Below are 12,513 nucleotides of genomic sequence, written 5' to 3'. Positions count from 1 at the left end.
TGTAGCTGGGTTGATCTAATTTTAAATGAAGACCAGGGCCTTAGGCTCCTAAATGAATAAATCACTTTTGAAAACAGAACTTATGTGATTTTGAACATTTTACCTTAAGCCTTTAATTTATAAAAAATGGGAATCTTTACAAAACTTTTTCAACACAAAATCTAAAGATGAAAACAGCAGCTTACATTTTTGTAATAAAGCATAATATAACAAATCTAAAGACAAATACTAAGTCAAGTAAATTTCTACTACAATGTGTAAAAAACTATTAAAAACATACTGATTAAAAATAGGTTACTGTATACAGTTCAGATTCTGCAGCACTTCAGCATTACAAAAATCAAGGGACTACATTCTACCTGCAGTTATTGATTTAACTGGATTATTCTGTTACCATTACAGAATGATGAAAATTAGTAAATCTTGGAATGTTTCATCAAGGAAAATTTAGATAGTTGAACCATAGCTATTTTGTTCTAGTTGTGGTCTTTATTTGAGACGATTACTTAGAATGTGTTAGGTGCATTTTTTAAGTTACCAGCTGCACCTCCCTTTTGTATCTTACTTTTTCCCAGGGCTTTATAAAACATGCTAACTTCAGTCAAATTAACATAACTGGTTTTTGTGCTACATCTTTATTTAGGCCTAACAAATGGATCAAAGGAGTTAATCTGGATTTATACGTGTATAACTGAGGGCAAAACCTGGCCCACTGATTTTTGGTTGAGGTCCTTCAAAGTTTCAGAGTGGAAAGAATAGTGTCTTGTAACAGTACCAGCAACACTACAAAGTATTAGAAGAGTCTTTTTAGGGTGGAGATAAGGATAAGTTTCCAGCTCCATTTCTTTTTTTTTTTCTTTTTTTTCCCCCTAGTGTTGTGTGTCACCCATCACAAGTAACAAAAATGAAATTAAGTAATGAGGTAAAGTGTGTTCTACCAGCAGATCTTTCCTACTAACATAACTCAATTAAATATTACTCGCAGTGTTAACAAGACTTAAAAGGAAAAAGCCATAAAACAAATTCTTCACTACAACTGCATTCTAAAACAAGCTTTCAAAGCCAAACAGCAGTAATCAAGACTCTGTACCTTAGCACAGAGATCAATCAGTAAACCAGCTTCTGATCCCAATATAAGTTACCTGTACAATTTCCTTTAAAACAGGAACCTGAAATCAAGTTTTCCACAATACATATATATCCTTTTTAATGCCCCACCTTTCCTTTTCCCCTTTTGCACAAATACACGTCCTCAGCACGGCAAACTTGCAGTGATTTTTAAGTCATCTGAAGGGAAAAGGAGTCCTATTTCTCTCTGAAAAGCAACTCATGTGCTGCATTCCTTTACCAGCCACAGTAAAGGTGTGACATATTCCACGCCTCAGTCCTTCCATCTATTTCAGTAATTGCAGCTTCCAAAATCCACACAAAGAATGCATGCTGGCCCACCAATACACGGAATCTTCAGACCATTTGAATGACACAGTGTAGAAAAACAATTTACACATCTATAATATAGTGTAACTCTTAGTTCAATTTTAAATATATTTAAAAGATCCTTAGGAATGAAAACATCGGAAATGAATGAAAAACATATGTACACCTCCACCCTTGTAGGCACAGACCTTGACTAGTGAGAAAGGGCTAGAAATAAAGGTGCAATAACCAATATCTCCCTCCAGCTGATTCAGATGAAGAACAGTCTTGCAGTATACCAGAGAGGCTGGTTTTCATATAGCGTATCTATGTACTAAAGCTATCCAGTTGAAGATAGCATGCTAACTCTTATCAATTCCCCTCAGGGGAAATGCACCTTAATTTTTTTTTACTTTTCAATACAATTTGTTATATTACCCATTCCTTCCTGCTTCAGACACAAGGAACTCCTTCATTAGTGTAGTTTAATTTTTTAGATAGTTAGGACTGAAGGTGTTCCCTTTGTCATGGTATTTTTTTTGTTTAATATACAGCTATTTATCCCCCAAACAAGAGCTGAGACTCAAGTTTTTAAGCATTTTAAAACAAACAAAAACAGATACCATACCAAAGCACAGCATATAATGTAAGTTTCAGTTGCAATAGCTTTGTTTTTCCTTATATAAAGCTATGTTATGGTGGACTGTGTCAGGTTCTTCCCATCTCCTCCATTTTTAGAGGATTACTCATGGGGAAGGAACACGAATACGGAACAATCCTTGCTGAAGTTGCAGTCGGAAAAGCTTGCAGTTTGCAATCCGCAAGGCTGCGCAGCCAGTGCGGCGAAGGTCTGATGGAAATAATGGTTTAGTATGGTGCCAAGTTCCTGTGCTCCTTTTAAACTCTCTAACGTAGTCATAATTGGTACCTAAAGTTAAATAAAAAAAACAAATTCATTGCACACTCAGTTACACAGTATCAAGCAATTTAAGTCTAATGATGTCAATATATTTCCAGACCAAATGGAAAACAAAAACTGTTCTGATCAATTTCTGAATATTTGGCAGAACAGTTTTCAAAAGAAAGTAAAGCTGAGAAAAACCTGTATTTAAAAGAACAAAACTAAGGAAAAAGCAGCAACAAATTTGGGACCCATTTTACCTTATTTTCTGAAAGTTCAGTTACACATAGGTAGCCATGAAAGTAAGTTAAAAATCTTTCAAGAGCCAGTAAGAGGTAGGTGACATCAAGAGTAATTAGTTTCAAACATTTGGTACAGGCAATGCCAATTTTAGAAGCTACAATGTTTGAGGATTTCAAAACACCAGTGGGATGGGTTCTTTGCTAGAAGATGGAGCATTCCATGTGAAAGAGAACATCCAGGAAAAAGAGGTTTAGCAATGATGATTAAAATATGTATGTCGTGTTCATATGAAGCCTAGTTTCTGTTGTGACAGATCATCATTTTGGGCACATTCCAAAGCAAATAATTATAATATAGGCCTTTGAAAAAACACGTGGAAAACAAAATGAGACATTCACCGCAAGTAAGGAATAGGTCCACATACTTCAGAAGCTAAAGAGAAGTTATTTGGATGTACAAATCAATATCCTATACAGGATGTACTGAACTAATTCTCTAATGTTTCAGAGACCAGTATCCCACTCTAATCATTACTGGAAGTGCCATGGGTATCTGCTCTTCTTCCTTTAAACTACTATAGAGAGTTCTTAGTATTTACTTGGCAACTATGCCAGCTCCGTGCGTCAGATGTAAACTGCACATTTATAAAATACTTAGGAAAAAAGAGCCCTATGTGAAAAACTAAGCTTTTGATCACTTATGCAGACAGTTTTATAACTGTACTAAGAAAGTACAAACACTAACTGCCATGTTTACAAACTATTACCTCCCAGATTTTTATTATATTCAATGTGTTCATCTGTCTCTTACGAATTTCTTGAGAAATAAAAAGTTACTTCTATAAATGTTTATATTTTTTAGAAAAGTTACTTGTAGAACATGGTTCTCTGCTTTTTCCTCATTCTTCCTCTTCTTTAGCATTGCCATTTTGCTTTAAAGCTATAATCTACTCAGTTACATATCAAGAGTCAGGATTTTTTTCATTCATACAGTAAAATATTACATTTTGAAGAGATAAACTAGTGTTTAGTTAAACTTGTAACACTAGTTTCTAAAAAGTTTCCTACATAACTTCATTATTCCCCTCTCTTTCAAATGTGTGGTGATTGTCCTTGGTATATATTCTCTTAGCAACATTTACTAGTGCAAAGAAGCAAGGACATCGTTGCAGAAATCTCCACAGCATAATCCTACTACAAGTTGTTATTGTTACTCAATTTGTAGGCTAGTCAGATGCACAAAGTTGCTGACGTACCAATGACAATGATTTTGAGGAACAGTTAATGTTGCTTCTATGTTGTACACACACAAATCCAAGAACTTGCTATTAGCCTTGGTCTATTTTCCTAACCTTAGCAGCAGTAATCAACCAAAATATCCTAAAAGAATTCTTAAAACTTCTGAGGGATTTTAGATCATGTTCAGGGGCAGCTCCAGGCCCCAGCACGCTAAGCGCGTGCTTGGGGCGGCAAGCCGCGGGGGGTGCTCTGCCGGCGCCGCGAGGGCGGCAGGCAGGCTGCCTTCTGTGGCTTGCCTGCGGAGGGTGCGCTGGTCCCGCAGCTTCGGTGGACCTCCCGCAGGCGTGCCGGCGGAGGGTGCGCTGGTCCCGCGGTTTCGGTGGACCTCCTGCAGGCGTGCCTGCGGGAGATCCGCCGAAGCCGCGGGACCAGCGGACCCTCCGCAGGAAACCGCTGGAGACAGCATGCCTGCCATGCTTGGGGCGGCAAAATCCCTAGAGCCGCCCATGATCATGTCGGTGCTCAGAAATATACAAGTAGGATTTCCAGTCAAAAGGCTAAATTCTGCTGTTAGTTATCTGTCAATTTAATATAACACCACCCCCTCCCCCCGAGCACAATGTGACTCATAATCTTGAAACCTGGACCAAAATATGAAATCTTACTCTTTTATTCTAAGATGTCAATTTAAATAATTTTAAAACTTAAGAAAATTAGAAGAAAACAAGCAACTTGAAGTTACTAGTTCTGATTCTAACCTGTATCAAGATCTCCAATGACATAAATACTGGCCCCAATAGGTACAGCTCCATACACAAAGGAAGAACTGGCTGGGATGCATAAGTTCTGATCATTTAGATAAATCCACCTGTAAGAAAAAGGCAAAAATTTTGTATATGAATTATTGACAAGATCTGTGAGGTAAAAACTCAGAAGCTTTTTGACAAACAGTTTTACCCATTATAAACTTAAGCAAAATCATGCAAATTAACATTTTAGAAAGAGGCTCCCATTGGAAATTGAGCATCCAAGTTCCTTAGTCCTTGTCTATCAGCAAAAATATTGTGGAATAAGCTATTCAGTTATTCCACAACAGCTCCCTGTGTGGACGTTATTCCAGAATTCCACATGGGGGAGCTATTCTGAAATAGCTTATTCCACAACAGCTATGCCGGTCAATTTCCCTGGGTAGACAAGACTTTAGCAAGCTTTGAAAAGTCTCAGTCTAATACTTGCTTTTACATCTGTGCTTATTTTAGGACACAGTACAGGAAATAGCAAGCTCTTATACTATGTTTTTGTTACCAGACACTCCCCATATCTCCCCCCCTAAAATTCTCATGCCAACCTTGTAGTCCTATTCAGTCATTGTCAGAAGTAAATTACTACTTAAGAAGTGTGCAGCAGTTGATGAGTTTTATTTTTCAACCAGGAACAGGACAGTAGATACTCTGTGACTGCTAGAGGATTTTTGGTAAGTGAATGAAATGTCTAGCCTTTTCGGACAGGAAGACAGTTTTTCCAATTTTATATCATGCTCTATTTGGTTTCCACCCCCGTTGAAATACTAGGAATCACAGCTGTTTTCTCATTAAAGGGATCCCCCATCTTCAACGCTATGTCAGTCTGACTTTCTTACTGACTGAAGACCAATTGTTCCTACAAATACCCTTGTGAGCCAGAAAACTAATGTGTATTCATCACAAATATGCTGACAAGACTGGTTTATACAGTTGTCTGCTTGTAAAAATACCTGAAGTACAGAGCTGCCAATTTAATTGTCTCTTCCATGGTTTTGAAGTAAACCTCTACAGATTCCTGCCACATTTCTACAGATGCTGATGTATTTTTATTTACAGTTCAGTGCAGCAGCATCAAGACTACTTAAAAGTAACCTTACAAGGGCCATAAAAGACAATATGGGCAAGGACAAGAACATTTGAGGGGGAAAAAAAATCTACAGGAGTCCTGAAGATTTTAGATAAAATGCCTGGAGATTTAAGGAAAAATATCCCCACAGATGTTGCTGACTCTTTTGTATTCCTGTACCATCCCCATTCGTTACTCAAAAGTGATTCTTTCTTGATTCAACTCAGTCAATTTGAGGGGAGGTTGATAAACAAATACGTTACTTTAGAAAGAAACAGAACTATTTGTAAGGGCTGATTAAAACTAAGAATTAGATGCCTACATTTCTACTTTGCTCTGAGCTTTCTGTATCATATGACAGAAGCTCACTCCCGTCTCACGATTCAGTACATTCAGATTTATATCTTTAAAACAGGCAAATAGCATCATACTTTGTTTAAAACAAGGAGAAAGGATGGTCTTGTGCTCAGGTACAGGGGTAAGAGTCAGGAGACTTAGGCTGTATTCCTGGCTTCTTTTGGGCAAGTCACTTAATCTCTCCAAAATATCCTTTCTAATCACCACTGGTCTGGAACACCTTGGTAAACATACCAGTGGATTACGAGGGTCAGTGCTACTGCTGTAAATAATTTGTTTTAAAACCCATCCCTTTATAGAAGGCCAACCTTCAAACCTTGGGGGGGGGGGGGAGGGGGAGAGCACACCAGTTAGTCCGCTAAAATGTTTAGTATCTTCCTCTGTGTTGAAACTGTTTAATGGGCTCAAACTACTTGGGAAATCTCTTTAGAAAAGTGCTTCTGGGCCGCTACGTTTCATTCCAAGTTTCATCCAGAGTAAAGTTTTATAGCACAGTTATAAATCCCTGAAAAAGATGTGCTTGTAATGGAAACAGATATTCAACTTAAGAGCTGTGTAGCAGCACAATCGGGAGACCTCATAATTTACCATCAACAGCTGTTGCATCATTTCACCTTGAATAATGCACCCTTTTAAACTCATAATTTTAGTTCTAAACTGTCATGTATATATTGCATTGATTTAATCAGCAATTCAGTCATGCAATACTGAGGTTTGTCTATAGAAGGTTCATTGATAGAGTAATAACGACATTGTTTCCCTAGTTGATTTGAAACATTTGAATTATTACAGGATGGATGGTAGTTTTCTTTCCACTGTTTACAGGCAACATATGTAATACACATTGCAACTGCTACCTTTTCCAGGGATCTGGGAGGTGGTGGTGTTAAAGTGCATAAAAAAAACCCCAACAGCATGTCCAACTAGAGTTGACACTAATGTCAGTGATAGGACTTCTTCCCTCCAGCTTGCATTCACGCTTCCTGCCACATCAGCCTTCCTCAAGAGCTGTCTTAAGATGATGAGCTTTCGATTGTGCCTTGAAAGTTAACATGGATGGATAAGTAAATTCTAAACTCACTGGGCCCGCCCTTACACAGAACAGCCTGCCAACACCTCCCTCCTATGGACCAAGGGAAGCTCCAGCTTCAGTGCTTCCACTGATCTCAGCTGTGGTAGTATGGTATAGAGAGAGGAAGGGTTTTTTAGTTTGTTCCCACCCCTTAGCCCCCCCCCCACAACTTTTATGAAAGGTGGATACAAATATCTGCTCTGCCTGATTCTCTCCATCCCCCAAGTTAACTTGACGCAGACTTTACCAGCCTATTGGGTCTCAAAGTCTACAGGTATAGGTTTCAAGGTCCGCTCAAATTTACAAAAGCTCCAATTACTCTGCTTGTGGCTACTCACTTTAGTTTCCATGGAAACTCATAGTGAATCACTATAACCTGGAAAAAGGACTTTTAGGTCTAATTCACCACTGCAGTGTTACTTTAAAATGGTGGCGCTTTAATCATTTATATAGCACCAAGTGGTACAACATCTGGGAATCTCGCATTATTTAACAAAAACAAACCACATACACAATGTAACTCGTGTATAGGGAGAAAACCACAGCCAGTTCTTCAGGAGCCCAAGGACAACATTCACAATGAAACAACTTCTCCTCTCACAGCACTCTAGAAAAGCTCAACTGTGAGGCCTACCAGAATAGTTGTGTTCACAGTGTCCTGCAGGATACAAACTCGTGAATCAGAAGAGAGTTTTACAGACAAACACCCTCTGCTGCAAACACACTGCTTCCCTTCTGTACCCCTGTGGGAGCTGTATTGAAACAACCCCCTAGTGTTTTTGGCAGTTTTACATCTCTTTGAATGAATGAAGGAGATTCTGCAGAAAGCACCAGATCTCATTATAGCTGTCATTTATGGCTAGGGTGACCAGATGTCCAAATTTTATAGGAACAGTCCTGATTTGGGGGTCTTTTTCTTATATAAGCTCCTATTACCCCCCCCCCCATATCCCAATTTTTCATATTTGCTGTCTGGTCACCCTATTTATGGCTGCAGCTGAAGAGATATGGGTCAGAAGAGCAACCTTCTACCATCAGCTACCCCCGTACAGAGCAGACACTTTAGGAGGGCAGCTTCATTGGTTCTCTTCCACCTCCCTCACTAAAGGAGAGTCAGGGAAGCAGATTCTAAGATTTCATTTTTGCTTCCACCTACTGCAAGGAATGGACATACCAATATTTTCATTACATCTGAGAATCTACTTCTGGATTAGATATAGATAAACTGACAAAAAAAATTGAATTTGAATAAAAGGCAAATGAGGTGGGAAAATTTAATTTGATTTACAATAAAAAAATAAGACTACTTTGAGTAGGAGGAAGTACTACGGTTGTCAACCTTCCAGGATTGGCCTGGAGTCTCCAGGAATTAAAGATTATGTTGTGATGAAATCTCCAGGAATTCGTCCAACCAAAGTTGGCAACCATAGGAAGTACACCAATACAGAAAGGTATGCTGAATATGCAGAAGTGTGAGAACTTTTCACAACTCCACTGAAAACATGTTCTTTCTAAATGGACTTGATGTCAGTTTGTGCTGGGAAATCACGTGAATCAGTTAAACTTTTGGGTTCATTTACACCAGAAATTTAAGGATTATGAGCCTATGTGACCCTAAAACTAGCTGAGAGCCCAACAGCTTTTCTACTGTGGATTGGAACCAAAAATAGAAATAACAGAAGCTGTAATTGCTCATGAAAATTACATATTTAAAAAATAGCCAAACTTTTCAGGAACGATTACAGCAGTTTTAACAGTTAAGCAAGGAAGCAACAAAAAGAGGAAGGGCAAGGGGTCATTTTTCATCAGAGTTTGATTAGATTCCAACTTACTGTAGGTTGCTTATTTGCCTATTGTTTGCACAGTATGCAAATATACTGTACTGAGAAGGTCACAATGTTCAAGAGCTACAAAGTACGCTTTTGTAAGGTTACTCTTGTGTGCACTTATTTTCTGCAAATGGTTCTGCTGAAATCAAACTGAAGGAAGAGGAGGTGACAGCTTTCTTTGTAACTGTAGACAGAGCTGATAGATAATAAGGCATGTAAGACTAACAACGTATGTTTGTACGTTTCCATTGAAGATGACGGGGAGGGAGAGGAAGCTTTTCATTTTTTTAAAGCAATACGTGAATACAAAGAAGAGATAGCCCAAACAGCTATAATTCATAAGAATTGGTAAGGGTTCTAATTCTGAATTAAAAGTGAAGTACAGAGACAGAATACAGCAGTTTACATTAAAAATACACGGTCTAAAGTGCGTACCTACTGTGAACACAGTCCTTATAAATAAAAGTATCTATTTTCAAATTTTACTTTATACATTTGACAGCACTTTATGCATAGTCCGTATCTTCTTTATCTCCAGGATACTGAAGAAATTCTTGTCGATTTCATGGGAGTTATTTTTCTGCTTCTGGTTATTTTTTGTGGCAAATTAAAAAAAAAATCCGTGCACATCCTATTTAAATGCTCCTCTCTCTATCAAATACTGGAATATTATAGAAATTAGTCATTTTTAAAAATTCAGTTTAACAAGGCATCACTTCTAAAACAGGGGAAAAAAAAACAACCCAAAAATTCACACATTTTAATAGTGCCTTTCAATCCAGACACTATCAAAGCAGCTTACAACCATTGCACAGAGCACCAGTGCAATGCTGCAATTTATGGGGTAGAGGGCAGAAGCCAGGAAGTCAGTTTTCTTTCAGAATGTGGCACAACATGTTGGAGGAATGAAGAATTTTTATGCAAGATTTAGGGCCACTCTGTATGTTTCTGAATGGAGCCATAGGATCCCAAATATTCACATTAAATAGACAAAATCTTTGCTTAAAGTCATCACCCAAATTCTCCCATCCCCACACCTGATACAGCCGGGTGAGCTGGATGTCACTCAACAGATAAAACTTTGGAGGGATGAAAGACTGAGTTGCCTTGACCTGTGGATCTTGAGAGTTCAGACACAAAGTCTGATGCTAGATCCCAAAGCCACCCCCACCCCATCTTTTCAAAACTTCCTTTAAAGCTATCTAAATATATCCACATTGTTTTAACTAGGACATACAGTTCACAAACAAACTCAAACAATGTGGATTATAGAACAATCTCAAGAGACCTGGAGCGCAAAATACATTACCTACATATCGTCAGTCAAATTCATACACCTAGATGCAAGATCATTCCAAAACCAAATTGATTTAGAATTTTAAAAAGTGAGATTTTCAGATATAGCAACACTTAAGACGTCATGAGTACTAAAACTATTTAACCTTGTCCACACCATATTATAATCTATGCTGACACTCCACCTTGCTTCCCTTTAAAAGCTCTGAAAGCTATTTTATTAGTTGTCTTCATAATTAAGTTTTGTACAGGTCCCAACATTTAGACATTTGTTTCTAAAATGCCTCATCTGGTATGAAGAGATGTAGGCAAACTGCTAGGCATTATAAAAGTTTGTGACAACAGAAAAATATATTAATTTGGGTGGGGGCAGAGGGAGAACTATGAACACTAAAACCATATGTGGCACCTATTGGCAGAGTGAGGTAAAGGCATTAACAAATTAAGGCCTCGCTCCTGCAATTCAGTTCATACCTGCTGCTTCCATACCAATGCACCCTTGAGCCTGGGGCTTCTTGTGGGTGTAAAGGTCTGCCTGTGCAGATCAGATAACAAAAATGAGGCCCAAATTCTCAAGTAACAAGATCCAGGAGTTAGAATGAAGGGGTGAGGGCTGTAGGAAGGGGATTGGATAATCCTGCACATATATGTTGCTATATAAGTAATAAATATTATTAATATCAAATGGCTAAGTTGACAGCTGGGGATTTATTGAGAAAAATTTGTTTCCATTCACAAAGGCGGTGTACTTCATGACAATGTACAGACTATTCCAGCATCTGCTACCTGTAACTAACCTCAAATTGCCAAGATCTGCAAGTATGCAGCAGCTGTCATTTTAATGCTTCTCTGAGAGCTGTTGGGCCAAAAGAGGCAAAGTTTTGGTTGTTGTTTTTTAATTCATTGTTGGGGCCCACTTACAATTCGATTGCCCACTATGAACATATCAATGAGAACGTCAGAATCTTCCAGTCAATAGTCCAAAGATGTTTATTCATGCAGCAAACTGTACAAGGGGATGTTGCTATCATCACAAGTGCCAGAGAACAGAAAACATTTAGTTTATGTCTACACAACAGTAATTGGCTCGCTGTGGTACAGTACACAAAAATCAACAGATAAAAGAAAAGTCCAAAAGGTTTTTTGTAAGTATCTTGCCAAAGTATGTATATTATGCACTAATCTCATTGCTGCTGCTCCATTTAACACAGAGGCAAAATCCCAATTATATTTCCTTAAACCTAACACTCTGGATAGCTGTGAGTCATATGCATACACACCAACACTACTGCAGCTTTAGTCAGAAAATAAGTGGGTCCATGCATTTTAACTAGACAAAAATTTTGACGTGTACTGTCTTTCTAATGGTATTGGGATCTGAGATGTGTTTTCTCTTCCTTTATATCAGAGAAGCCTTTTTGTAGAGGCATCTTCAAAGTATGCAATTTCCTTCACAATACCCTTACTGTGGGAACAAGTAAATTGTCCAATGACAAACTAATATTCTGCAGTTAAGAGAAGATGGATTAATTAGAGGCAAACAGGTAAAGATTTAATTTTTGTGTACATCATAGTAATGACATACTGTTGAATCAGTCTGTAATATGAGGATTACACCAAGGCAGGTGAAATCCAGATGTTTGCTGATAGAAATGATGCCAAACGGTTCTACGAAGCCCTCAGATCCTTGTACGGACCTCGGCCCTCAGGGAGCTCTCCTTTACTGGATTTAGATGGTGTAACTCTCATTACTGAGAAGACTCTGATTCTACAGCGTTGGGCTGAGCATTTTCAATCCGTACTGAACCGCCCATCTTCCATTAATAACGAGGCGATTGATAGAATGCCCCAGGCGGATATCAACCACAGTCTGGACGTTCCACCATCAAAGTCTGAAATCCTACAGGCCATCAGCCAGCTGTCCAGTGGCAAGGCCTCAGGATCTGATGCGATCCCAGCAGAAGTTTATAAGGATGGTGGTGCAGTGCTTGTTGACAAACTCACTCAACTGTTTCAGTCCTTCTGGAATCAAGGGTCTATTCCTCAGGAATTGAAAGATGCATCCATCGTACACCTCTACAAGAGGAAAGGAAATCGAAAAGTCTGCGACAATCATAGAGGAATATCATTGCTTTCCAGCGCAGGCAAGATCCTTGCACGAGTGTTGCTGAATCGCCTGATTGACCACCTGGAACAGGGTCTATTACCCGAGACACAGTGCGGCTTTCGTAAAGAGCGTGGCACTGTGGACATGATCTTCGCAGTCCGACAGCTCCAAGAGAAGTGTCAAGA

General features: G+C 38.7%; 1 protein-coding gene across 1 annotated transcript in view; it reads right to left on the bottom strand.

The window, feature by feature from the left end:
• Nucleotides 1-555: 555 nt before the first annotated feature.
• Nucleotides 556-12,513, bottom strand: part of GAN (gigaxonin) — a 41,086-nt gene continuing 29,128 nt past the window's right edge. Inside the window, exons 10-11 of the mRNA XM_044986970.1 lie at nt 4,557-4,666; nt 556-2,344 (exon numbers count right to left, since the gene is read on the bottom strand). Coding sequence (XP_044842905.1) covers nt 2,163-2,344; nt 4,557-4,666 — 292 coding nt within the window. The 3' untranslated portion in view covers nt 556-2,162. The remainder of the gene's footprint in view (nt 2,345-4,556; nt 4,667-12,513) is intronic.

This window comes from Mauremys mutica, chromosome 14 (assembly GCF_020497125.1).
Source record: "Mauremys mutica isolate MM-2020 ecotype Southern chromosome 14, ASM2049712v1, whole genome shotgun sequence".
Classification (NCBI taxonomy): Eukaryota; Metazoa; Chordata; order Testudines; family Geoemydidae; genus Mauremys; species Mauremys mutica.
This window is presented reverse-complemented; position numbering and strand designations above follow the sequence as displayed.